The sequence below is a fragment of the Leptonychotes weddellii genome, chromosome 15 (genome assembly GCF_054177405.1).
Source record: "Leptonychotes weddellii isolate Sample4059 chromosome 15, ASM5417740v2, whole genome shotgun sequence".
NCBI classification, from domain to species: domain Eukaryota; kingdom Metazoa; phylum Chordata; class Mammalia; order Carnivora; family Phocidae; genus Leptonychotes; species Leptonychotes weddellii.
The window spans coordinates 49806435-49834316 of NC_138383.1; the positions used below are offsets into that span (position 1 = coordinate 49806435).

General features: G+C 49.3%; 1 protein-coding gene across 3 annotated transcripts in view; it reads left to right on the forward strand.

The window, feature by feature from the left end:
* Window positions 1-20629, forward strand: part of ALOX15 (arachidonate 15-lipoxygenase) — a 57609-nt gene extending 36980 nt beyond the window's left edge. The window contains exons 1-14 of one of the 3 annotated variants that reach the window (XM_031038969.2): window positions 12061-12225; window positions 13470-13674; window positions 13950-14031; window positions 14148-14270; window positions 14432-14535; window positions 14714-14874; window positions 15112-15255; window positions 16267-16476; window positions 18022-18108; window positions 18211-18380; window positions 18544-18665; window positions 19234-19334; window positions 19456-19623; window positions 19707-20629. In XM_031038969.2, the coding sequence (XP_030894829.2) occupies window positions 12091-12225; window positions 13470-13674; window positions 13950-14031; window positions 14148-14270; window positions 14432-14535; window positions 14714-14874; window positions 15112-15255; window positions 16267-16476; window positions 18022-18108; window positions 18211-18380; window positions 18544-18665; window positions 19234-19334; window positions 19456-19623; window positions 19707-19886 (1992 nt within the window). In that variant the 5' untranslated portion in view covers window positions 12061-12090 and the 3' untranslated portion in view covers window positions 19887-20629. Of the gene's footprint in view, window positions 1-12060; window positions 12226-12920; window positions 13150-13469; window positions 13675-13949; window positions 14032-14147; window positions 14271-14431; window positions 14536-14713; window positions 14875-15111; window positions 15256-16266; window positions 16477-18021; window positions 18109-18210; window positions 18381-18543; window positions 18666-19233; window positions 19335-19455; window positions 19624-19706 lie in introns of those variants that run through there. The other 2 variants (XM_081805863.1, XM_031038971.2) reach the window with 2 other exon arrangements.
* Window positions 20630-27882: the final 7253 nt, after the last annotated feature.

Sequence of the window (27882 nt, forward strand, 5' to 3'; positions counted from 1 at the left end):
AATTTTTTTTTTAAAGATTTTATTTATTTATTTGAGAGAGAGAATGAGATAGAGAGAGCATGAGAGTGGGGAGGGTCAGAGGGAGAAGCAGACTCCCTGCTGAGCAGGGAGCCCGATGCGGGACTCGATCCGGGGACTCCAGGATCATGACCTGAGCTGAAGGCAGTCGCTTAACCAACTGAGCCACCCAGGCGCCCCTGTATCTGTCCCTTTTTGTCCTGAAAAAGGTCCAGCTTGTGAAGAAAGGTTTCCTTGGTTTGGGCAAAGTCCTAAAAGAAACTGGCATTGGGGTTGGTTGTGGGACTAGCTCTTAGGGTCAAGAAGGTAGTATCAGAAGGATGGGGGAGGGGTGCTGGGAGAGTCTGCCTCTGTCCCGCATCTTTCCTCCCTCCTTTGAGATGGTTGCCGTGGGAGATGGTTGCGTTCCCTTCTGTTGCAGCCTAGGGTTTCCTGGAGGTACAGCTGGGAGAAGCCTGATAGCTCTGCAGTGCTACTCCTCACCTGTTTCTCAGTGCTTTGTCCCTTGCCTCAGTTCTTAGGGTCTTTAAGATTCTGCCCTGGGGTGGTTATAGAACATGTCCACAAATCCTTTGACACTCCATCCATGGAAAGATGGGGTCTTTGTCTCCCCCTCGCCCTGAACGTGGGCGGGTTTGTAACTCAATGTGTAACCAATAGAGTGTGATGGAAATGATGTTTGAATTCTGAGGCCAGGTCAGAAAAAATGCTGCAGCTTCCTCCTTTGTTTGCTGAACACTCATTTTTGGAGCCTGAGCTACAGGGTAAGAAGTCTGAGCCCTGACTGTAGAAAGAGGCCATGTGTTGGTGCTATGGTTAGTAGGTCCAGCAAAGGTCTCAGCAGACAGCCAGCATCAAATGCTGGACATGGGAGTGAAGGCAACTTCATGCGAATCCAGCCTCTAGTAGTTGGATCTTCCAGCCAGGGAGCCCTCCCACCTGAGGCCCCAAAGGTCATGGAGCAGAGATGGGCCTTTTCTGCCGTGTCCCCACCTGAATTCCAGACACACAGAATCTGTGAGCAAAATAAAATGTTTGTTTGAAGCCTTTATGTTTTGGGTTAACTTGTTATGCAGTTAACCCAAAGTAATGAGAACACCCTCCCACACTGAGCCTCCCTACCCCCTCTCTGTACAACTGAAAGCTTGGAGGGCAGTAATTGAGCACTCGTGGTCTCTGTAAGCATGCTGGCTCCCAAGAAGAAAATAAATGGAGGGGTTAAGTCAGGCATTCCCATCTTATTCTTCCCATAATTACCAATGAGATATGGCATTCCATCGTCCCTGAGACCTGGAACCTTACAGGGACTAAGCATCCTTTCCATCAAAGAAAAATCAGAAGAGGGACACGAGTGTTCACCTCTGTCAAGAAGTGTATTTTAAAAGTTTTTTTCTTCATTTCCTCCCCTCCCCCAATTATTTCAGTGTACTCTTTTATTTCTTTTTGTTTTGTTATAGTGTAATAATATAAATTATAGTAAAGTTAAAAGAATGAGTTATAAAAAGTTTTAAAAAATTTGTTATAGAATTATATACAATGTAATATATAATAAAAATTTTGTAATAAAAGAATAAAAATTCTTTTATTTGATTGTTTTCATTGTTTTGTTCTCTTCATTTTCGTGTTCTTTCAAATGTTTTGTGTTCCTTGGATAGCTCTTCATACAAGTGTGAGGCATTACAGAGCTGACTGGAAGCTCTGAATACATAGGCAGGGTTTGAGAATGTGTGGGCCTCTCATAGGGAAACTGGGAGGTGAAAAGGCTGTCTTTGGGTATACCTCCAAAGGTTAATTAGAACAGAGTTCTTTTCTCTGGAGTAGTTTAGTTCTGCAGACAAGAAGTGCCCTGTCTCCTGCTTTGGTAGTGTGAGCTACTTGCAAATCTAGGAACAGGTTGGGGAGGGACTGGGTTCCCCATCATTCAGCATTAAGTGTCACTTAATCTCCCTGTTTTCAGGCTGTTGGGGAGAGAAAATTTTCCTATACCCTTGAAAGATTCTTCCAGTTGCTCTAAGAATTAAATTGACATAAGACAGATTAACAGGAGAAAATCAAATTTAATTTCCTATGTACGGGAACCCCACATATATGAGAGGTTCACAGATAGGTAAAATGAGGTATATGTGCCGTCCTAAGCTAAGAAATGGCATAAGGGCCTGGGGTTCAAAGAGGAAGAAAGGAATTCATAGGACAATAAGAGGAAGAACAGATGCTTGGTAATCAGATATCTATCCTGCTATTGGATGGGTCATTCAGATAAAATTTATCTCTAGTGATAACTCTTAATTTGGGAAAGACCCCCAATTTAGATTCTTCTAGGTAGTTAAGGGAGGGGCAAAAGTTTCTCTTGGGCCCAGAGGGTCTCTATTGCCTTCAGCTCAAAATAGTCCACATGCCAAAGTGGCACATTTTGGGGAGACTTGTCCTGAACCCCTTCAAGTCCCATACTTCACCTCACTCCCTCCACCCTACCTGGTCTCCCCAAGCCCAGAGCATCTCGCTACTTCAAAAGGTAAACCTCTCGATCTTGCAGTGGGAAAGGGTGCCAGCAGGTGTATGTGGGATAGGTAGGGATTTGGTGGTCTGATCCCTTAGTACCTCACTTTGAAGTACCCTCTCATCTTGGCCTTGTGTCTCACCCACAGCTTTTGTGGTGTCTTGACTCTCCAAGGGCTGAGCCTTCCCAGGTTCTGGTGGGGTTTAATTGTCCCCCTTCCCACAACACCCGTCTTCAGCATTAGGAAGATTAAATTGACCATCTAGTTATGGAATTCAGACCCAAACTCAGATTTGTCCATCCTCAAACCTCTACATTTATTAGTTTATTTTATAAAATTAGAATAACACGTGGTAAACCTGAGAAAATAGGATTACCAGAGGAGTCAACTTCAGAATATAGATGCAGGATTCCTTTTTTAAAAATTTTATTTGGCAGATGCAGGATTCCTGAATAAAATGTTAACAAACAGGGGATGCCTTAAGCATCTGCTTTCGGCTCAGGTCATAATCCCAGAGTCCTGGGATGGAGTCCTGCATCAGGCTCCTTGCTCAGCAGGGATCCCGCTTCTCCTTCTTCCTGCTACTCCCCCTGCTTGTGCTCTCTCCCTCCCTCTCTCTTTCTCTCCCTCTCTCTAACAAATAATTAAAATCTTAAAAAATATTTTTTAAAATGTTAACAAATGGAATCCAGCACAATATTGAAAAATCTACGCATGGTAGATAACTCAGTAAAGAAATGCCAAATAAAATGAGATACTACTTTTGATTGTGTGTGTGTGTGAGATGAACTTGGAAGGGATTTTAAGAAAGATACTAGCCGGGGCGCCTGGGTGTCTCAGTTGGTTAAGCGTCTACCTTGGGCTCAGGTCCTGGGATTGAGCCCCACATCAGATTCCCTGCTCAGCCTCTCCCTCCGCCTGCCACTCCCCCTGCCTGTGCTCTTTCTCTCTCTGTCAAATAAATAAATAAAATATTTAAAAAAAAAAGATACTAGCCATTGCAGGCAGTGGTAGAGGAAATAGGCATTCTCCTATGTTTCTGGTGTGAGAGTAAATTGGCATCACCTTTCAAGGGGTAACTTTTTACTATATGTGGCAGACGTCTTAATATCTTTTGACCTAGAAGTTCCACTTCTAGGAATTTATTTTCAGGAAATAATTGCCTTATATGCAGAAATTTGGTATAAGGACATTCATTTCATTGTTGTTGTTTTTTTTTTAAAGATTTTATTTATTTATTTGACAGAGAGAGACATAGCGAGAGCAGGAACACAAGCAGGGGGAGGGTCAGAGGGAGAAGCAGGCCTCCCGCAGAGCAGGGAGCCCGATGTGGAGCTTGATCCCAGGACCCTGGGATCATGACCTGAGCCGAAGGCAGATGCTTAATGACTGAGCCACCCAGGCGCCCTCATTGTTGTTTATAGTATTGAAAACTTGATAACAATTTGCCCACTAATATGGGCTTCATAGGAGAGATTATAGTATCAGACATAAATTATGTTGAAAAATAACACCATGAACATATGATGATGATATGCAAAGTGAAATCATGGTTTGAAACAGTATGTTCTCAAGTTTTTGTACTATAAGGGATTCTTTCTGTTGCAAAAACTCAACTAAGAGTGATTTAAGAGAAAGAAAAAGAACGTATTGATTCATAATCCTGGAAAGTCAGGGAGTATAATGTCTTCAGGCAGGCTGGACCCAGGTGCTCAAGGATCATCATTAGTAATGTGCTTCCGTCTCTTAGTTCAGCTTTATTTTGTGTTGGTTTTACGTTCAGGTACACTTTCCACAAGTGTTGTTAAACAGGGTGTATTAGAGTTTTCCAGAGAAACAGAGGCAGGAAATTCCAGGGGTGTAGTTCAAAGGACTCAGAGCCAGAGAGCTGATGGTGTAGATTCCAGGCTGGTTCTGAAGGGCTGTGAACCAGGAGTGCTGAGGTCAGGAGAAGATGAATGTTCCAGCTTAAGTAGTCAGGCAGAGAGTGAATTCAACCTTTCTCCACCTTTTTGTTCTATTCAGGCCCTCAGCAGGTTGGATGAGGTCCATCCACATTGGGGAGGGCCATCTGCTTTGCTCAATCTACCCATTAAAATGCTGATCACTTCTGGAAACACCCTCACAGACACACCCAGAAATTATGTTTAACCAGCTATCTGGGCATCCTGTGGCCCAGTCAGGTTGACATATAAAATTAGCCATCACAGAGGGCCTACCAGCAGCTCTGGGATTATATTACAGAAAAAGTTTTTCCTTCCAAATCATTCCAGCCAAAATCCCAGTGCTAAATCTCTTTGACCAGGCCTGGGTCATGTACTCCTCTCTTCAGCTGAGAGATGGTGTGGGTCCCACCTGAATTTTATAATAATGACAATAGCTAAAATTTATTGAGTACTAATTATGTGTCAGATTAGGAATCTGAGTTTGAGTTCTGTGATTAGATGTGTAACCTTGGGCAGTTCAGTCTCCCCATGCTTGGAAAAAGACACGCGGTCCGTGTCCTTAGTATTATTTCACTTAACTCCTCTTGACAGCCCTACTGAAATAGATTCTGTCCTCATTTTACAGATGAGGAAACTAAGGCTCAGGCACTTTAAACACATTATACACAACAAAAGAATTAGCAAATGGAGAACCCATTCATATGGGTTGAGAATGTGGGAGGAGGCAGTTCCCCAAAAAATCAGAGGCTCCTTGGAATGTCAAAGACAGCCCAAAACAAAAGCAAACAAAAGCAAAACAAACAGCCCCACAGAATATAGGGATTTGAAAACTCTATAAATCTATCACTAATATACTCATAAGGGCATAAGAATATATTCCACTCATATTGTAAGAAGAGGATGATGTAATCATAACTTTAAGAGGAAAAGAGCCCTTAGAATTAAAGCAGGAGAGTGGACCTGAAAAATGTACTATAAGAGTTGGAAGGTCAATTTGAGGAAATCCCTGAAGAAGACAAAGAGATGGAAAAAAGGAGAGCAAAGATAAGCCTGAATAATATCTGAATAATAGAGTTCTAGAAAGAGAGAACAGAGAACATTTAGGGGAGGCAGTCATCAGTAAAACGATACAGAAACATTTACCAGAACTGAAGGACTTGAAGTTCCAGATTGAAAGGGTCCTTCAAATGCCCAGAAAAAAAGGATGAAAAGAGACCCACCATGATACATCATCATGAAATTTCAGAACACTGGGGCAAGGAGACCTTCAAATCTGAGGGGGCGGGGAGAAGGGAGAGAAACATAAAGATCATACACAGAGGATGGACAATCAGATTTGTCTTTGCATGCTCCAAAGAACAACACTGGGAGCAAGAGGACAACAGAGCAGTGCCTTCAAAATTCTGAAGAAGAATGATTTCCACCCTAGTATTCTTCACCCAGCTGAATTATCAATCAAATATGAAGGTAAATAAAGACATTTTCAGACATGCAAGATTTCAAAGTGTTTCCCTCCCATGGATTCAGAACAAAGCTACTGGAGGCTGTGTTTCTTGAACAAGAAGGCATGGGACACCTCAGATAAGAATCTGACCCAGGGGAGAGGTGGAGGGGATCTTTAGGGTGAGAGTGATGGGAGAGTCCAGGGGGCCAGCCGTGCACTAGATCCAGAAGGTAACAGTTTGGATCGAAGCACTGTGACCGCAGAGAGACATGGCGAGAGCTGCCCCCATTATTACCCTGCTACCACCACACTAACCTTAAACCAAGGACGAAACGCCCGGAGGGAGAGTCTGACCCAAGTTTTTCTCTGTACTTATCTTATTTTGATCACATGTTGATGAAGTATATGTATATGTTGCCTAGAAATGTTGAAGGAGAAGTCATGGTGAACTGAAAATAACAAAACAGCCTCCCTCTCTGGACAAACACCCAAAACCTGGTCCATGCCATGGTGCCGCCACATGTCTCAACTATGCTGAGCCTGATGCCTGGTTTTACTCAACCCCATATTCAATGATTTTCCTGTCAAAGGCTCTTGTAAATGCTCAGGAAAGCTGAAGCCCGCTAGTGGCCCAGAGACCATTCAGCTTAGCTTCTCCATGAGCTTCCCTCCAACAGTGGTTTCATCAGCCTTTCCTTACAGTCCTTAATTGCTGCTTGCTGCTCAGATTTTCAAAACTTAGTAATATTTAGGGATGCATATGTAGGTGGAAAGCTAAAAGGGAAAATGGGAATGATCGGCACAAAAGTCATCACAATGGTCACTGCTGGGGTTAGAGAAGAGACTACAATTGAGGAGGGGTAGACAGAGGCTCCAGGAGGACTGGCCATGTGTTATATCTCAAACTGGCCGGATGATTGTTTATCCTATTAATATATTTAAATTGCACAAATGATTTTATTCTCCCTTCTATTTGCATGATGCAGTTCACAACAAACCATTGAAAAAATCAGGTGCTGTTACTCAGTAAAAGGGGAATGAATGTGGAAAGCAGAAATAAGAGATGTTTATCCAGTGTCTTTGGAAGATGAAAACACCTGCGAAAAGAAAGGACAGGGCAAGGACATTTGTGCCTGTCTCTTTTTGTTGCAAGGAATATAGAGACCTGCTCAATTTAACTCAAGAAAGGAAAGGGGCTGTTTTGAGCCTACATGTGGAATGAACTGGAATGATAAAACTCAGGCAGTTTTTTTTACTCTCCCTCCAGGCATCTCTGTGTCTCTGTCTGTCTGCTCTGTTCCCTATTGGCCATATCGTAAACCTCCCCCAAATTCATTGGCTTAAAACAACAATCAGCTTTTATTTATTGGCTCATGATGCTGTAATTGGCAAAGGGATTGGCAGGGATGGCTCATCTCTGCTCCATGAAGTGTTGGCTGGGCCAGCTTGACTGGAGCTGGAGGATGTGGATGACTTCACTCGTTGTGTAGCTCCTCAGCTAAGGTGTCCAGAGCATGGGGCCAGTCTCTCCAGCAGGGTTCTTGATATGGTAGCTCAGGGCTCCAGGAGAGGTAAAGCAGAAGCTGTCAGGCCCTTTGAGCTCTAGAACTGACACCATGTCACTTTTGCATTTTGTTGGTCAGTGCAAGTCAGTATGGTAAGGAGGAGAAACAGATTTCACCTCCTGATGGGAGAAGTGGCATGTGCTTACAAAGATGGGAAGAATACTTGGCAGCTGTTTTTGCAAATAATTTTCCCTATCTTTTCTCCCACCACATAATTTTGGATTACATGATCCACTCATCATCCACTCATGACCTACTCATGATCCACTCATGATTTTCTGTCACCCCCAACTTTACTGCTAACTAGAAAATGCTTTTTGTGTTTTTTAGGTCCAAATTCCTAAGAACTGATTGGTTCAGTTCATTTTTTTTGCCCCACGTCCGTGCTCAAAGGTCAGAGGCCAACCTGTTCTTTTTCTCAAGTTTTTAGTTTGAAAAAACATTAAGCCTTCAGAATAGTGGCAAGAATAAAACACCAGATGGCTATACACCCTTGACTTGGATTCACCCATTTTAGCATTTGCCACATTTGCTTGATCACACTTTCTTTTTCTATGCATATGTGTTTGGAGTTGGTTGGAGACATCATGACATTTTACCATTAAATATTTTAGTATATATCTCTGGAGAACAGGGGCATTGTCTTATATAACCATAATCAAATGATCACACTCATGAGATTTAACAATCATATATAATCTAATGTACACCCATATTCATATTTCCACAGTTGCCCCAATAATGGCCTTCATATATGACTTTTTTGGATCCAATATTCAAACCATGATCACAAGTAGAAATTAGTTGTCGTGTCTCCCTAATGTACTTTTTTTTTTTTTTAAGATTTTATTTATTTGCGAGAGAGAGAATGAGAGACAGAGAGCATGAGAGGGAGGAGGGTCAGAGGGAGAAGCAGATTCCCTGCCGAGCAGGGAGCCCGATGCGGGACTCGATCCCGGGACTCCAGGATCATGACCTGAGCCGAAGGCAGTCGCTTAACCAACTGAGCCACCCAGGCGCCCTCCCTAATGTACTTTTATTTAGGCAAGTTCCCTGGCTGTCTTTCATCTTTCATGCCATTGACTTTTTCAGAAAGTCTAGGCCAGTTGTTTGCACAATGTCTTTCAATTTTGGATTTGCCTAATTATTTCCTCATGACTAGATTCAGCTTAACCTTTTTTGGTAGGAACCAAACCAAATCAATGGCTAGCCCATGGATTGGCTGCCCTTAGACAGTTGCTGGACATCACCTGTCTGTGCTCATCCCTGCTGCTCCTTTCCCCGCTTCCCTCAGGTTCCTTAGCTCAGAGGCTTCTGGATAAGTTTGGCCAACAGAAGGCAGTGGTGGATGATTGGAGAGTAGGAGAAGGGGAGGACTGGGACATTTCCCCTATTTCTCTGTCCCTGTGAGGTCCTTGACTGTGGCTCCTTCTCTTCTATGAGTGTCCTGCTCCCTCCAAACAGACCCTCCCTCTGTGGTTCCAGCTCCCCGGAAATCCCTGTCCTTGGTTCTGGCTCCGGCTGGCCCCGACCTCCATGCCCCAATGAAACCTCCCTCTCCTGCTGCCCCTTCAGCCCTAGGGTAGCAGTGGCTTCCGGCTGTTGCTAACCTCTCCCTTGCCTCACCATCCTGTGGTTGGCCTCTCAGCTTTTCCATTTCCTGTGTAATCAAGTTTCTTTATTTGGCTTGACGGGCCCAGGGTGGTATCAGTTTTCCTGACTACACCCTGACTAATACAGATAGGGTGCTCATCCTTGGTCTCGTCCGAGCGACATGTGGTCTAGGGTTACATGGTATCACTTAAGGCAGCCATGGGGGCTCTAGGAGGGGAGATTCCTTCACAAGGAGGGGTAAGCGCTAGCCTCTCCCTGCTTACACAGGAAGGGAGTGTACGCAAAGGTAACATCTCTTGGGTAGACTTTTAGATGATTTCCTATTATTTCTTCTTCTTTTGTTTATCCAAATTACCTACATTTTCTTTTTTCTTCAAGATTTTGTTTAATTATTTATTTGAGAGGGAGAGCACGCATGAGCACAGGCAAGAGGGGAGGGGGGAGGGGAGGAGGAGCAGAGGGAGAGGGAGGGGGAGAAGCAGACTCCGTGCTGAGCACAGAGCTGGACGAGGGGCTCCATCTCACGACCCCGAGATCATAACCTGAGCCGAAACCAAGAGTCGGACACTTAACCAACTGAGCCACCCAGGCACCCCCCAAATTACCTACATTTTCTACGGTGGTGGACATGGATTGTTCTGTCATGAAGAAAAAATTGCCAGCGTTCCACATTTAGGAAAGGAGAGGAAACAGTCATGATGCCGTGCACAGTAAGATACACCAGAGAATATGGAAGCGGCTGACCCCCATAAAATCACTTTGGCCCCTGAGTCTTTTTCTCCAGCTTCACTGAGATATAGTTGACCAATAAAATTGTGATAGATCTGAAGTGTACACCGTGATGATTTGACATGCATATGCAATAAGAAAGGATTTCTGCAATAGAGTTAATGAACGCATCCATCAGCTCCCATGCTTACCTTTATTTATTGATTCGTTTTGGTGCAAACACTTAAGTTCTACTCTCTCAGCAAATTTCAGTTGCACAAGGCAGTGTTGCCAACTCTCGTCACCATCTTATACATTCGATCTTCAGACCTTATTCATCTTGTAACCGAACGTGTGTGCCGTTTTCCAGCCTGTCCCCATTTGTCCCAACCCCCAGCCTCTGGCCACCAGTCTTTTCTCTGTTTCTGCGTGTTCCCCTTGAAATTTTTTTTTAGATTTCACATATAAGTAAAGCCAAGCAGTATTTGTCTTTCTCTGCCTGGCTCCTCAAATCTTCTAAATTAAAAAACAATAATAATAATGAGAGTCATTCCATATAAGATAAAATATGAGGGTTAACAAGAGATTTCTCTTGTGATTTATGCTGCAATGTGGAAAATTCAAGCCGCGGAACAGCGTGTAATATATGGTACCAGGTGCAGGAAAAGAACAAAAATGATAGGCATGTATTTGCTTGTGAATGTGCCTCGGAAAGATGTAGGAGTGACTGAGGGACGTGGGGATGGGGTCAAGAGGGAGAAGCGGGGATGGGGGGTGGGGGGATGGGGGGGTTCGGAGGGATACCTCTTTCTACCTTTTGAACTTTGCATCATGTAAATGCACTTCCCACTAGACAAGTAAACAAACAAGAAAATATGCATTACAGACATATTTCTCTTGACTTGGTTTGTTTCATCGGGCATATGGTACTCCACGCCGTGGTGGTACTGGAGTTGATCTTACTATTCTTTTATTACTTATGTAGCCTGTGAGTTTGCCTTTGCCTCCCCTCGGGGAAGGACTTCTTTATAATGGATCTTGCAGTATGTTTTAGCAAACACTTCTTTTTTAAATTTAATTTTATTTATTAATTTTTTTAAAGATTTTATTTATTTGACAGAGACACAGCCAGAGAGGGAACACAAGCTGGGAGAGTGGGAGGGGGAGAAGCAGGCTTCCCACTGAGCAGGGAGCCTGATGTGGGGCTCGATCCCAGGACCCTGGGACCATGTCCTGAGCCGAAGGCAGACGCTTCACCGACTGAGCCACCCAGGCGCCCCTTAGCAAACACTTCTTGACACCCAAAAGCCTGATACTGTGCTCAATCCAGGGGAAATAAAAATGAGTCAGTCCTGCCGGGAGTGTGGGCCCTGCCTAGGGGGAGCTCAGCAGGGTGGGAATGTGGGCATACACACAGATTACCAGGCGTAGTAAGCGAGCAGTAACAGAGGCATGCACAGGGCAAGAGCAATAGAGAGGAAAGCTGATGAGCTCTGGAGGGGAAGGCGGGGAGGGGTGAAATCACCAGAGAGGACGTCTCTGAAAAACTGAGGTCCAACTAGGGATTAGAAGGCCGAACAGAATTTTCCAGGAATAGGGACTGCCAAGCAAACAACATGGTTCTGGGAAACACAGGGCTCCACCCCCAGTGGAGAGAGGGGAGATGAGGATGGCGTGCGGTGGGATGAGGTGGGAGGAGGGCAGGCCGCGTGAGCAAGAGCTTTGCATGCCAAGAAGCTTGGGTTTTTTTCCTGTAGGCAACAGAGAGGTAGAGGCTTTTAAGCTAGAAAGGAAGGAGCCCCAGGGTTTGGCACACGGAGGGCTTGCAAGTGTTCCAAGTTGATCGAGTTAATTCAGTGGCCGTGATGTATTTTATTCACAAAGCCCTGCAGAGCGTCTCTCCTTGCCCTCTTCATCCTCCCTTGCAACCTTAAGCAAGACCCTCAGAGAGGTGAGCCACCTCGTGAGGTCAGTGTGCGCGCGCCCAGCCACACGCTGCATGTGTCTGCTGGGCCGGCGGTCCATTCCTTCTTCCTGCAGGTTTTCTGCCCCACGCCTCGTCTGCTCCCCCGCTTCCCTCCTCCTCCTCCCGCCGGGACAACGGTATGCACCCCTCGGCCCGCGCCAGGCCCGCCTTCTTGGGCTGAGCTCTCAGCTGCGTGCGGGGTCCGTTGGAGACCCGGGAGCCACCACACCCTCCGACCCGCGAGGCCTCCCAGGGGCGGGGTCCCGGGCTCTGTTATTTAGCGCGCCCGCTCTTCTCCGCCTCAGACGGCGCGCGTTCGTCTTCGGGCAGGATGGGTCTCTATCGCATCCGCGTGTCCACCGGCTCCTCCCTGTGCGCGGGCTCCAACAACCAGGTGCAGCTGTGGCTGGTGGGCCAGCACGGGGAGGCGGCGATCCGGACGCGCCTGAGGCCCACGCGAGGCCAGGTGAGCCGCGGGGCCCGGGGAGCCTCCGGCCGGGACGCGGCGCGCACTGCGCGCCCAGGACGCGCTCCCGCACCCGGCCTCCTTGGAACTGCCCGGCGTCGCGCGGAGCTCCGTCTTTCCTCGAACGGGCCGTCTGTCCTCTGGTGCCCTCTCTTCTCTATTTCCGTGCTCCTGTGCCCTCTATTCTCAAAAGCTGCCGTTTCAAGCCTTCTCCACCGTTGCGAGGTGTCCGACCCTCAGGCTTTCTCGCCCGCACCGGGTGGGGATGGGGGCGCCGGCGAAAGGGTCGGGGGAAGAAGCGAGAGATGAGAACACCGAAGTTCCAACCCACTTCCCCGCTCCCATAGCATCCACCCGGTTATCGCCCCGGCTCCGACCCCCTGTCCGGCTCTCTCCAAGCCCCCCAGATGCGGCTGTCTGTCCGCGCCTCCTCCTCTCTCCGCCTCTAACCGGGAATCGCCGCGCTCCGTTCCGTCTCCTGGACCCCTCGGGCTCCGCGCCCCGAGCTCCGTCCTCCCCCCGCCCACCAGGGCCGCCTTGCACCTGGTCACCTCCACCCTCTCCACCGTCTCGCGGCTTCCGCGCGGCCCTTCCCAGCCCTTCTGGGGCCGGAGCGATTTCTCCCAAACATCCGCACCTTCCAACGTGCCCCGCAGGACCAATCCCAAGCCCCTGGCTTACCTTGGAGACTTCACGATGTGGTCGCGCGCCTGTCCGCACAGCTCTCCCCTGCGCCCCCTGCGCCCCAGCTCCCCGACGCAGTTCAGCCTCCCTTGGCCCCGTCTCCCCGTGCCCCGGCCCCGCACGCCTCTCCGCCTTTGCCTCTCCCGCCGAGCGCTGCCTCCTGAAGGGGTCCCGAGAGGCCAGTCCTGCGGGAGGCTTGCCCGGGCCGTGGGCCGTCCGCGCGCAGCCTGGGGGGCGCGGGTGAGGGCGCCGCGGCCGCAGCCGGAGCTGCCTGCTCAGCCCCGCGTCTCCCCGCGCCCCGGTGCGCTCCCTCCCCGCGCGGGGCTTGGCACAGGCAGGGTCTGCACCGAGGAAAAAGTCAAGGAAGGAGCGCACCTCCCCATGTTCCCTCTGCCGCCTCACCCCGCCGCACCTGCGGCCTGCGGCCCCCTGCTCTTTCTGGCTCCTTCCGCGCGCCTTTCCCAGAAGCTCGCCGAAGGGCGTCCAGCGGGAGCGGGGCTCGGTCCAAGGGCCCCGTCCCGCACGCCCCGCGCCTGCTGAGCCCCTTCTGTCGCCTGCAGGAGACGGAAATCAAGGCGGACGTGCAGGAGTACCTGGGGCCGCTGCTGTTCGTGAAACTGCACAAACGGCACTTCTTTCAGGACGACGCCTGGTTCTGCAACTGGATCTGGGTGCAGGGCCCCGGGCCCAGTGGGGACGAGTTCAGGTTCCCATGCTACCGCTGGGTGGAGGGCAGTGGCATCCTGAGCCTCCCCGAGGGCACTGGTGAGCGCGCCGCGCCGCCGGGGGTGTGAGGAGGCCTGGTGGGGGGAGCGGAGCCAGGAGGCAGGGCTGGAACCTGGGGGGCGGGGGGGGGGCGGGGTTTGGGAGGACGTGGAAGAGGCAGATTGCTGGCTCTGCACCCCCAGCCGAGGGGCCTGGAGGCTGCAGGGAGGCGTGAGGCTGAAGGGTCAGGGCCAGCGGGAAGGGCCGGCTGAGGAGGCGCCCTTGGGGGGACCGGGGAGAGGCCTCACTGCCCACGTCTTGCTCCCCACATCTAGGCCGGACCCTGGGAGACGACCCTCAAGGTCTGTTCAAGCAACACAGGGAGCAGGAGCTGAAAGATAGGAGGAGGCTATACCGGTCAGCCCTCCTCCCGCGCCCTGGTCTCCTCCCGACGCCCCCCCCCCCCACCGACCCTGCCAGGCGCTGCTGACCCTTCCGTAGAACCAACATCTGCTTTCACTTCTCTGCCGCAGCTGGGGAAACTGGAAGGATGGGCTGATCCTGAACATGGCCGGGGCCACCATCAGTGACCTCCCCATAGATGAGCGATTTCTGGAAGACAAGAAAATTTATTTTGAGGCTTCGCTGGCCAAGGGGTGAGAACAAGGGGGGCTGGACGTGAGGTACGTGTTCTGGTGCAGGGGAGGCTGAGGGGCTTAGGACTGCATGGCGTTGGGCCAGCCTAAGGTGGGTGCCTGTGGTTATCCGCTGGATTCTGAGCATAATTCTCACACTCTTTGCTTCTCCTTCCCTGAAGGCTGGCAGACCTAGCCATCAAAGACTCTTTAAATGTTCTGACTTGCTGGAATGATCTGGATGACTTCAACCGGATTTTCTGGTGTGGCCAGAGCAAACTGGCTGGTCAGTACCCCACCCCAGTGCTTCTCCCAGGATCTTTACCCCCCAGATCCCACCCAATCCAGGGAGCCAGGGCTGGGAGACCAGAGGCCTGGGTGCCTCGAGTTAGCTGGGGTCAAGTAGGGATGGTTCGGTGGGGGTGCTCCAATCTCATGGAGTCCTCTACAACCGCCATCCCCAGAGAAGGTACGGGACTCCTGGAAAGAGGACGCCTTGTTTGGGTACCAGTTTCTCAATGGCGCTAACCCCATGTTGCTGAGGCGCTCCAAGCAGCTTCCTGCTCGCCTGGTGTTCCCTCCCGGGATGGAGGAGCTGAAGGTCCAGCTGGAGAAGGAGCTCCAGGTATAGACACAGGAGCCCTAAAGAGGCCAGGCAGTGAGATGGGGGTGGGGTCCACTGTGGGCCCAGCTGGATGGCAAGAAAGGATTTGACAGGAGAAATCAGGGTGATCCTGAGAAATGCAACTCCATGCCTTCCTCCCCAAGTGAGACCAGCAAACTAGGGGGGGAGAGTGTTGACAGAGGCAGAGTCGAAATGATAGCAGCCCTTGCCCTCTACCCCCCCCCAACCCCCACGCAGAGAGGCACGCTGTTCGAGGCGGACTTCTCACTGCTGGACGGGATCAAGGCCAATGTCATCCTGTGCAGCCAGCAGCATCTGGCTGCCCCTCTGGTCATGCTGAAGCTGCAGCCTGATGGGAAACTCTTGCCCATGGTCATCCAGGTGAGAGGCCCCAGGAGTTCTGCTCCCCAGGGGCCACGCTCCCACTCAGCCCCTCACCCTGGTGCACTGAGTCCCCACTCAGTGCAGAGGCCTAAGGCGCCAGGGAGGAAATGGGAAAGGAGGAAAGTTGGGGTCCAGCTGGAGAGACAGGCCGGGCGAATCTGAAGAAACTCCGGGATGGGGGAAGTCCCTGAGGACAGAGCAGTCTGGAAGGTCCCTTTGGAGGCGGCGTGAGCCTCGGAAGAGGCTCAGGACTTAGATCTTTAGGCAGGAGGGCGGGCGGGCTGCGTGGGGAGGCTGAGGTCTGACCGGTGTGAGCTCGGGGTGCTGGGGGACGGTGTGGGGGAGGGGGCCACACGGTGTGGGCTGTGGGGGGGGCCAGCTAAGGAGCAGGAACACAGGAAGCTGGGGAAAGCTGCTGTGACGGACACCTGCATTCAGGATGGGGTGACAAGGGGGATGCTCGATCCCGGGATTAGGGTGATGGGTTCAGCGACTGTCCAAGGCAGAGGTGACGGGCTCCGACGTGGGGAACCCCAGCTGTGGGGTGCCGAGGAAAATTAAACTGGCCTGGGTTCAGGGAGAGAGGAAAAGGAGGAGTCGGGCAAGACTTGTGCAGAAATGGGACAGAGAAGGAGGAAAATCAGGAGGCCAACTTTGAGGTAACGGGGGGAACATCCATATCGTAACGTGTGGCCAGTGACAGCTGGGGACGCACATGTAGCCTGCTGTGTGGGGGCGGTGTTGCAAGAGTGTGGGACGGAGGAAGCAGAGGGTCTGAATCTTGTCCACACTGCGGGGACCGAAGGGGAAGGAAGGTCGGAGGAGGCCCCCGTGGGGGCAATTTCTGCAGAAGGCTGCTGGGCCGAGTGGGTTGGAGAAGCTGCTGGGGACTAGCAGAGTCAGGTGGGCAAAGCTCAGCAACTGGGAGGGAGCCCGAGGGGTTAGGCACGCAAGGGAGGGGACCTGTGGGCGCCTGGCACTCGTCCCGCTCTCTGGTCCCCGCTTCAGCTCCAGCTGCCTCGCGTGGGATCCTCCCCGCCGCCGCTTTTCCTGCCCACGGATCCCCCGATGGTCTGGCTCCTGGCCAAATGCTGGGTCCGCAGCGCTGATTTCCAGATGCACGAGCTGCAGTCTCATCTTCTGCGGGGACACTTGATGGCGGAGGTCATCACTGTGGCCACCATGAGGTGCCTTCCATCGATACACCCTGTCTTCAAGGTAGCCCCTTACTCCCTCTGCTCCTGCCTGCCCCTCTCCCTGCCCCACGGCGCGGTCCCGCATCTGGAGGCACCCTCCCGGGGGACTCTCAGGGCCTGGAGAGCCAGCCCAGAAGGACGAGCGAGCCGGGAGCGGGAGGCTGGCCCGCTGTGCCTTCGGAACAGGGCCATGTGTCCCCCCAGGGAGGCGAAAAGGAGTCATCGGCGGGGTGAGGGGTGAGAAGTCTTACTCTTTTTATGTCTAAAGCACAGATAGACGTACACTATATAAACAGCACACACAAACGGCTGAGGATTCCAACAAGGCAGGACCATACAAATAGCATAAAGTATTTTTTCCAGCCAGTTTTGAAGAGTCCTAAACTGGTAACCCATACGCCGGTTAGGGGGACTCAGGACAACGACAGTAGTCTGGCTCATCGCAGACGATCAGAACAGAGTATCCACCCATTCACTTGTTTTCTTGGGGTCCTCCCATGGGGCAAGAGCTGTTCTAGATGCCGGTGGGAAGCCAGACAGGCAAGGTCCGGATCTTTGGGGATTTTCATTTCCATTAAGGGCTAACAGGCAATAAAGACTGTATTGGAGCATATCAGCTGTAGTAAGTACAATGCAGAGAATCAGGACAGGGTGATGTGGGAGTGAGTTAAACCGGGTGGTCAGGAAAGGCTCCTTTGAGAATGAGACTACAAGGTGCCAGCCGTGAGATGGTCAAGGCCGGGATCAGCTAGTGCAAAGGTCCCGTGGCAGGGACAAGCTTGGCCTGTTTGAAGGACAGAAAGAAGGTGAGTGGAATGGACAAAGGGGAAAGGGTAGGAGATGAAGTTCCAGAGGTAGGCAAGTTAGGCCGTGCATTCTCGGTGGGCAGGGGGGGCTGTTACGCCCCCCAAGGGGGTGAAAGTGCTTCTGGGAAGGCAAAAAAAGTACTGTTTTTATGTATAAAGCACGTATACACAAACAGTACATAACAGATACAGTACATCTGTAGCATTAAAATTTCATGGGGAGAAATTTTATCTAAAAATGTATATCATGGGGCGCCTGGGTGGCTCAGTCCGTTAAGCGGCTGCCTTCGGCTCAGGTCATGATCCTGGGGTCCCGGGATCGAGCCCCGCGTCGGGCTCCCTGCTCGGCGGGAGGCCTGCTTCTGCCTCTCCCTCTGTCTGCTGCTCTGCCTACTTGTGCTCTCTCTCTCTGTGTTAAACAAATAAACAAACAAATAAATCTTTTAAAAATGTATATCATGTATAAATATATAAATACTATGTATATATGACATCTAAAAAGGCTACTTAGAGGAGTGATAATGAAACAAAAGGATGAGAAACATTGAGCTCGACCTTGCACAGTCATAATTGAACAGAAAAGGAGGATGATTTCTTTCAGTTGTCATAGAGCAATAAGTCAGCAGTGTCCAGGGGCCACTGAGCTTCACGTCTGTGCTTTTCCCGGGGCGTCGGCGCCTTCCCGCTCTTCAGCCCTGTTTCGAGCGGGGACTAGCCGGGCTCTTTTCTGACTCTGCCCTTCCCCGCTCTTGTCCCTGCAGCTTATCATTCCCCACCTGCGCTACACTTTGGAAATTAACCTCCGGGCCAGGACCGGGCTCGTCTCTGACATGGGAGTTTTCGACCAGGTATGAGGAGAGCAGGGGCATCCCGGAGCCCAGCCTGCCCCCCGGCTCTCTGGCCTCGGGGCAGGCTGATGTGCCTGACCCTGCCTGGTCCTTGCTTCTCAGGTGGTGAGCACAGGTGGCGGAGGCCACGTGGAGCTGCTCCAGCGAGCTGGAGCCTTTCTAACCTATCGCTCCTTCTGTCCCCCCGATGACCTGGCTGACCGGGGGCTCCTGGGAGTCAAGTCTTCCTTCTATGCCCAAGATGCCCTGCGGCTGTGGGAAATCCTCGCTCGGTGAGGAGGGGGATGGCAGGGCTAGGGGAGGAAGCTAGGACGGGAGGTCTGTGTCTTGGCTGGGGGGCTGGGGCCCCTGAGCGGCCAGGTGGCGAGGAGGAGGAGCCCAGGGCCGGGAGGCTCCCAGTGAGCTTCGGCTCTCAGACCCTGGGGGGGAGGGCAGCTATGTGCAGGGCATCGTGCATCTCCACTACAAGACGGACGAGGCTGTGAGAGACGATCTGGAGCTGCAGTCCTGGTGTGCAGAGATCACTGAGGTCGGGCTGCTTGGGGCCCAGGACAGAGGTGAGATTAGCCCCCGCCTGGGACCTCCCGCACAAGAGAGCTCCCCTGGGAACCTCTCCAGAATCCTAACTTTTGTGCAATCTACCAGAAGCATTTCCAGCCCTATGAAAATGCCCAGAGGCCTTCCCAGATTCCTTCCCTATCGGCTAGAGACAGGGCCCCATCCTATGCCCTGGGAACCCCTCGAGGTCCCAGACACAGTGGGACCACTGGTTGCTCGTAAATGTTTAACAACCAGCCCCCTGGAAAAACAAAACAAAGCAAAATACAACCAAACCCTGAATTGTAGGATTTGCCCACTTCCACGGTGCAAATATTCCCACTGTGGTTACCAGTGTGATGTCAGGCAGCTCGCTAAACACCTGAACGGTAACGTAATTAATTGGCTCTTGCGGGCCAGCACGGGATGGGACCCTCCGAGCAGATCCCCCCACCCCCATTACGACCCAGTCTGCGCTCAGCGCTGATGGTCGGTGCTCGGTGCCCCTCCTCACCCCTGCCATCTCCCGGCTCTGCCCTGTGTCTGCTCCTGGCCCCCCAGCGGCTCACTCCCCGGAACCCCTTGCAGGCTTCCCCACCTCCTTGCAGTCCCGGGACCAGCTGCGCCACTTTCTCACTATGTGCATTTTCACCTGCACCGGCCAGCACTCCTCCGCCCACCTGGGCCAGGTACTCACCGGAGGGGCAGCTGGGAATTTGCACCTGCAGTGACGGCCGGGGCTGGGTGCAGGTGGGCCGAGGGGTTTCCATGCTTCGCAGGCACTGACCCTGCGTATCTGCCCCTCCCTAGCTGGACTGGTACTCTTGGGTCCCTAACGCACCCTGCACCATGCGGATGCCGCCGCCGACCACCAAGGATGCCACCCTGGGGACAGTGATGGCAACACTGCCCAACTTCCACCAGGCTTCCCTGCAGATGTCCATCGTCTGGCAGCTGGGCCACCGCCAGCCCATGATGGTGCGGGCGGGGGCGCCCCGGGGGCTCCCAGCACCCCACGCTGAGGGTCCCAGGTTCTCAGCTGCCTTTCTCTCTCCGCCCAGGTGGCTCTGGGCCAGCACCAGGAGGAGTATTTTTCAGGCCCCGGACCCCAGGCCGTGCTGAAGGAGCTCAGGAAGGAGCTGGATGCCCTGGAGAAGGACATCAAGACCCGGAATGCAAAGCTGGACATACCCTACGACTACCTGCTGCCCAGCCTGGTGGAAAACAGCGTGGCCATCTGAGCGCCGCCTCCCACCCGAGCCACGCGCCAGCCCTCGGTGCTTGCCGTCCTGGCCCCCGCAGTCCCCACATTGCCAAGAGTCCCCTTTCCGTGGTCTGTGCCCACGGTGGATACATTTTATTCTAGACACTCTACCCCTCCTCCCTCATCATTCGGGTCTCCCCCCGGGGGCCGATAATAGCCACGTTTATATAAACTGTTTCAAGAATAGGATAGGGGGTCCTTACATGTTACTCCACACCCTTTATGAGCCAGACATGATTTTGAAACAAAATCGAGTTTAAATGGCAACAAAAAGGTATGTGAGACAATGAAAGAAAAGAAGTTAGAACAAACTATCCTAAAGCAAATAGTGGCCAAAGAACGTAGCCCATCTTTTCTAAGTGGATGGGCTTTATCACACGTCCTGAAACCAGACCTAACACAGAGCAAACCATTCACACGGCGATTCTCAAGACTTTTGTCTCATGGCTGACTTAGAAAGTGATAAATGGAAGAAAACGGGCGTCCATATCTAGAACCCATTTGCGGTTCCCCAGTTGGAAAGCTCCAAATGAAAATAATTAACCAGAGGGGCGCCTTGGCGTCTGCATTCGGCTCAGGTCACGATCTCGGGGTCCTGGGATCGAGCCCCGCATCGGGCTCCCTGCTCAGCGGGGAGTCTGCTTCTCCCTCTCCCTCTCCCCCTCCCCCTGCTTGTGTTCCCTCTTGCTCTCAAATAAATAAATGCATAAATAAAATCTTTTTATTTTTATTTATTTATTTTTGAGTTGCGGACAAAATCTTTTATTAGTTTCTAATTTACAGGCCTCATCAGTGCCCCTGACAGTATTGTTAAGAGACCATTTTACCTCGCTCAGAACTAAACGAAAAAAATTTTTCAATTGCAGTCATTTCTCGCCTATGGCCGCCAAGTTATAGGATACATTCACTTAGCATCGTTTGCTTTATAAAACACAAGGTGTCCTGTTTGCTTTTTTGCCCTATTTCAAAGCAGCTTGAAAAACTTCCCTTTTTGGGCGCCTGGGTGGCTCAGATGGTTAAGCGTCTGCCTTCGGCTCAGGTCATGATCTCAGGGTCCTGGGATCAAGTCCCGCATTGGGCTCCCTGCTCAGTGCAGAGCCTGCTTCTCCCTCTCCCTCTGCCACTCCCTCTGCTTGTTGCTCTTCTGTCTATCTCTCTGTCAAATAAATAAATAAAATCTTAAAAAAAAAAAAAGAAAGAAAGAAAAACTTCCCTTTCTTAGGCAAAAAAGGCCTATTCAGGGACCTAACAGGATCTTGACAGGACTCATGTTCAAATGGTCAAGATTCATAGTTGTTTTATCAAATGCACTGGTGTTCTGAGAGATTTGCCAGCTATCTAAAGCCAAGAATTAAGGGGTCGTCACCCAAATACTGTTAATTTACCAATCACTGCATGCAATTTTTAAGTTATAAAATTACCCCACCAGAGTAATTTTTAAAGTGCTCTTCTCTTTTCATCCTGTTCATCAGTTCAACTTCAAATGGTCATCTTCCAATATTCCCTCTCATCAGGTACTTTTTGGAATGACACTTAGCAAAACCTCCAAACCATTTTCAAACTAAAAGCAAAGCTTACGGGCGCCTGGGGGGCTCAGTCAGTGAAGTGTCTCCCTTCAGCTCAGGTCTCGATCCCAGGGTCCTGGGATTGAGCCCCGAATCGGGCTCCCTGCTCCATGCTGAGCATGGAGCCTGCTTGAGATTCTCTCTCTCCCTCTCCCTCTGCTCCTCCTGCCCACCCCTCTCTCAACAAAACAAAACAAAAAACTAAAAAACAACTAATAACTTAAAACTGCCACAGACACACAAAAACAAATGGTCCACAAAACATTCTCCTTTTCTCCTGAAGGTTTTACGATGCGTTGTTATAATTAACCAGTCTTTTCCTATTAAACTTAAATGGCCAATGACATAAACAGTTCTGAGACCATTCTTCCGCCACTGATGAAGACTGGGGTGGCAGGTATTGGGGTTAATATTCATTTAGCCTATGAGTTTTCTCGGCAGACATGGTGACCTTGCCAGCTTCAGCTGCCTTCTTGTCCACTGTTTGACGACACCCCACCAAGCGTCTGTCTCATGTCACGAACAGCAGAACGGCCCAGAGGAGGAGAGTCGGAGAAGCTCTCAACATACAAAGGCTTGCCAGGAACCGTATCAACAATAGGAGCACCACCGGATTTCAAGAACTTGGGACCATCTTCCAGCTTTTTTCCAGAATGATGACCAATCTCCTTCAGGTTCAGGATGATCCCCTGAGCCGTGAAGCCAGCTGCTTCCATGGATGGGGGGGGGGGTCATTTTTGCTGTCACCAGCCACATTGCCACGACGAACATCTTTGACAGACACGTTCCTGACATTGAAGCCCACATCGTCCCCAGGAAGAGCCCCGCTCAAAGCTTCATGGTGCATTTCAACAGACTTTGCTTCCGTTGTAACACTGACTGGAGCCAAGGTGACCACCAGGTTGGGTATAAGAACACCAGTCTCCACTCGACCCACAGGGACAGTACCGATACCACCAATTTTGTAGACGTCCTGCAGGGGCAGACACAAGGCCTTGTCAGTTGGATGAGTTGGTGGCAGAAATAAAATATATTTTTTAAAAACCCTCCTTAGGGCGCCTGGGTGGCTCAGTCGGTTAAGTGGCTGCCTTCAGTTCAGGTCATGATCCCAGGGTCCTGGGATCGAGCCCCCACATCGGGCTCCCCGCTCGGCGGGGAGTCTGCTTCTCCCTCCCCCTCTGCTGCTCCCCCTGCTTGTGCTCTCTCTCTCTGTCTAATAAATAAATAAAATCTTTAAAAAAAATAAATTAAAAAAAACCCTCCTTATTTTAATGAGTGACAACAAAGGAATCACTAAAATCCAACTTCTGTATCTGATGAAAAATTTGGAAAAATAAACTTAGAAGTTTTATTTCTTTTTTTAAAAGATTATTTATTTATTTATTTATGTGACAGAGAGACACAGTGAGAGAGGGAACACAAGCAGGGGGAGCGGGAGAGGGAGAAACAGGCTTCCCCCTGAGCAGGGAGCCTGACGTGGGGCTCAATCCCAGGACCCCGGAATCATGACCTGAGCTGAAGGCAGACGCCCAACCAACCGAGCCACCCAGGCGCCACTTGGTGGGTATTTTAAAGCAGAAATTCACAGTATACACCAGCCCAAACCATTTCCTTTCCAAGATGAACAAAGTTGCTTCTTGCCTCTGATTGTTTAATTTGGCAGAAGACGTATGGGCGATGCTTGGTCTGATTCTTAAAGCAAGAACAGGAAATACACAGTTGAGAGGTGGGGTAGAGTTCAATCCTGGGATCTGGTGAGAGAGCGTGGTACAGTCTCCGCACCAGAAATAATGCAGCCGGGGGGCGCCTGGGTGGCTCAGTCGTTAAGCGTCTGCCTTCGGCTCAGGTCATGATCCCAGGGTCCTGGGTTCGAGCCCTGCATCGGGCTCCCTGCTCGGCCAGGAGCCTGCTTCTCCCTCTCCCACTCCCCCTGCTTCTGTTCCCTCTCTAGCTGTCTCTCTCTCTCTGTCAAATAAATAAAATAAAATCTTTAAAAAAAAAAAAAAAGAAATAATGCAGCCGGGGAGGCTGGGGAGTGGGGCAGCGGGAGCAGCAGGGGCTGGGAGAGAGGCGCTGGGAAGGGTGGTCTCATGAAGGTGGTGCTAGGAAATTAGGCTTGACCTTTAGGAAACAGCTACTGAAGGATTTTAAGTAATGATATAAGAGGGTCCTGGAAGTCAAACACAGAGGTACCCCTTTCTCCTTGGGTGGCACCCCTTCTCTTCGGGGATCACATCCCTTCTCTTTGGGGACCTCACCCCCTTTCCTTGGGAGCCACCCCCCTTCACTCTCATTATTGGTTCCTTGTCAGATATTTTCATTTTCATAGTTTTTCCCTTCACTCCCCGACAGAGAAAACTTCAAATCCCATTGCTTTTTGGAGATTAATTTTTTCTTTTTTTAAGTAAGCTCCAGGCCCCACGTGGGGCTTGAATTCATGACCCCAAGTTCAAGAATTGCATGCTGTACCCACTGCCCATTCAGGTGCCCCTGACACAGGGTTTTTCCAAACAGGCTGGTGGGGAGAAAATCACGACACATGGTCTTGATGTTCTCTAAGACAATTTCTCCACATCCTACCCAACATGTTTTTTCTTTTTCTTTTTTTAAGATTTTATCTACTTATTTGAGAGAGAGAGAGCCAGAAAGAGAGAGTGAGAGAGCACAAGCGGGGGGAGCGGCAGAGGGAGAGGGAGAAGCAGACGCCCCACAGAGCAGGGAGCCCTACGATGCAGGACTCGATCCCAGGACCCCGGGTTCATGACCTGAGCCAAAACCAAGAGTCGGACCCTTAACCACTGAGCCACCCAGGCGCCCCTCTTTTTTGTTCTTTGATTAATAGCCATCCTAATGGGTGTGAAGTGGTATCACATTCTGGCTTTGATTTGCACTTCCCCAGTGACTGATGGGGGTGAGCATCTTTTTGTTCCTGTGCTTATCGGCCATTTGTATGTAGTCTTTGAGAAAATGTCCATTCAGATCCTTTGCCCATTTTTATTAAGACATTTTTTTGTTTGAGTAGAGTTGACGGACATTGTATTCTTGTCAGGTGTACAACACAGTGATTTGATAAATCCACAGACTCACACAACACTATAATGCTATTATTGGCTATACTCCCTACTCTGTCCCTTTCATCCCTGTGACCTATTCCTTCCATAACGGGAAGCCTGGACCTCCCGCCCCCCTCCACCTATTTTGCCCTCCCTCCTGCCCCTTCCCACTCTGGCAACCATCGGTTTGTTCTCTGTATCTATGGGTCTGTTTCTGCTTTTTGTTTGCCTGTTCATTCATTCACTTTGTTTTTTAGATTCCACATATGAGTGAGATCATATGGTATTTGTCTTTCTCAGTCTGATTTATTTCACATAGCATAATCTGCTCTAGGTCCACCCATGCTGTTGCAAATCAAATCCTGTGCCTGTTTTTAAATTGGGTTCTTTGTCTTTTTATTATTGAATTGTAAGAGGTATATATAGATATATATGTAAGAAGTATTAGGCCCTTATCAAAAATATAATTTGAAAATATTTTCTATTATGTAGGTTGTACTTTTACTTTCTTGATAAAATCCTTTGATGCAACTTTTTTTTTTAAGATTTTATTTATTTATTTGAGAGAGAGAGAATGAGAGAGAGCATGAGAGGGAGGAGGAGGGTCAGAGGGAGAAGCAGACTCCCCGCCGAGCAGGGAGCCTGATGCGGGACTCGATCCCAGGACTCCAGGATCATGACCTGAGCCGAAGGCAGTCGCTTAACCAACTGAGCCACCCAGGCGCCCCCTTTGATGCAACTTTTATTTTTCTCCAAAAGTTTTTATTTTTTCTGTGTTTTTGGGAGATATCTTTTCCTTTCATTGCTTTGAAGATGTCTTCTCATTGTCTTTCTGACTTGCCTATCTGCTAAGAAATCTGTGATTTTTTAATCTTTATTAAATGGTGCATAGTATCTTTTCTCGGAGTGCTTTTAAGGTTTTGTCTTTACTACTCATTTTCCACAATTTGACTATGAGGTGCCTTAGTGTCAGGCCTGTGTATATGTGTTTATCCTGTTTAAGGTTTATTGAGTTCTCTGGATCTGTGCTTTTTTAGTTTTTATCAAATTTGGAAAAATTGTATCCATTGTATTTTCACAAAATTTCTGTCCTACTTCTCTATCCTTCTGGGACTCCCATTATATCTGTGTTAGTCTTTGATATTGTTCCACAGGTTAATGAGGTTCTGCATAATTTTTTCCTCCGTGTGATTCATTTGGATACATTCTTTTTTTTTTTTTTTAAGTTCTCTGACCTTTTCTTTGTGATATCCAGTCTGCTCTTAATCCCATACAGTAAAATTTTTATTTCAGATGCTTTTTTAACTCTAGGCATTCATTTGTCTCTTTTTTATATCAGTGATTTCTCTCTTCATTATATTAATGTTTTCCTATAAATACCTGAATAGAGTTACAATGTCTGTTTTATTCTCCCTGTCTTCTGGTTCCATGACCTCCATCATTTGTAATTCTGTTTCTATTGACTGGTCTTTCTCTTGCTTATATTTCCTGCTTTTCAGAATGTCTAGTAAGTTTTGAGTAGATGCCCAATATCATGAGTATGACTTTGTTGACTCCCTGGATTTTGTCTTCCTTTAATTTGTTGCAAGTGTGATAAGAAGTTGAGTTATTCGTAGATCAATTTTTTCCTTCAAGGCTTGTTTAGCATTGTTGGACTGGGTCTAGAATCTCAATCAAGGGATAAGTCAGCACTACTGTCAAGATGTGATCCCCCCACCTCCACCCCGGGGTGTCTGGGTGGCTCAGTTGGTTGGACATTTGCCTTCAGCTGGGGTCGTGATCCCAGAGTCCTGGAATGGAGCTCCATGTCGGGCTCCCTGCTCAGTGGGGAGCCTGTTTCGCCCTCTCCCTCTGCCCCTCCCCCTGCTTGTGCTCTCTTGCAAATAAATAAACAAAATCTTAAAAAAAAAAAAAGATGTGACCCCCCCCCACCCCCACTCCTGGAGTCTCTACTGAATGCCTGGGTGGTCAAATATCTCTCCACTTTGGGAGCTATGAGAGTTATTCAGCGCCCCAGTCTTTCTTTGCCTGGTCTCGTAGAGTTTCATTCCCACTCTTTCTTCCACACACAACCAATATTCAAGAACACCTATATGCAGATTTCCTGAAGTATTTTTCTGCACTGGTCCCACCTGTCTAGAACTCTGTTCTATCACTTGCAGCTGTCTCAGCTTCCCTACACTCTGATTTCTGTTTCAACTCAGGGTCCATAAGGGTCTATTTAGGTCCCCTTCCGTGTGCCCCTTGCTGGGGAACTGCCTTCAGGCAGAAATCTTACAGGATGTGTTTTCCTTTTCTCAGTGATTATACAGACCTCCTCTGCCTGCTGTTAAATGTCTTTAAAAAAGTGCTTCATATATTCTGTCCAGTTTTCTAGCCCTTCACTACAGCCTAGTCTCACAACAGTTACTCCATCATGACCAGGGGTGGAATTCTATTTATTTTCCATATCTAAAAGTTTTGTTGAGTTCTTCTTGAGACTTCCTTGGAATTTTTCATAGTCTCTTGCATATTGTATTTTTTTATTCCATATTTCATTTTTTTATACATTTACCAATAGTTAATTTGTATTCTGTATTTGATAAATCCAATATCTGAAATCCCTGTCTAGATATGCAGTCATTCTTTCTGCTGGTGTTCACTCATAGTGCTTTTTTTCCTTCTGGGTTAGATGATTTCTGATTATGAACTCATACCTGGTGGGACTTAGCCTGTGGAAGCTCCAAGCCTAACCCGGAGTTGCTCTTCCCCACAGATAATTTGCAGTTTTCTTATGTCAGGAGTCAAAGCGGATACTCCTCACCTGAGACCACTTTTGCCCTCTGAGAGACCGGCTCAATGCCCCAGTCTAGTAGGGGGCCCTAGGCTTAATCTCTAGGTTCCAGCTCTAGAAGAGCCATTTGGTCCATGAAAAGTCTCCCTGGTTGTTTGCTTACCAGATTCATACATATGTCAGTTTCCCCACCAGTACTTCATGATTTCCCCACCTTTTTGAGCCAAGCGAAATTTTAACAGGATGTTTGTTTTATTGTAGTTGGAAAGTCCTTCACGGTACCTGGAAATATAAAGGTGGTACTTTTTGTATTTTCTTCTAATAATTTATGGTTTGCTTTCATGCTTTTTTTTTTTATTTGCATGGAGTTTATTTTGGGATATGGTGTAAAGTAGGGATCTAACCTTAAGAAAATATTGGATAGTGAATAATCCTGAGTCCTCTTATTACATGGTTCATCCTTTCTCCTTAAGCTCGAAGATTCTTCGTCATAGTCTAGACTTCTCTCTCATTTTTTTCTGTTCTGTTTTGCTGATCTGTCTTGCTCTTACTGTGCCAATACCATTCAAGATTTCTTTTTTT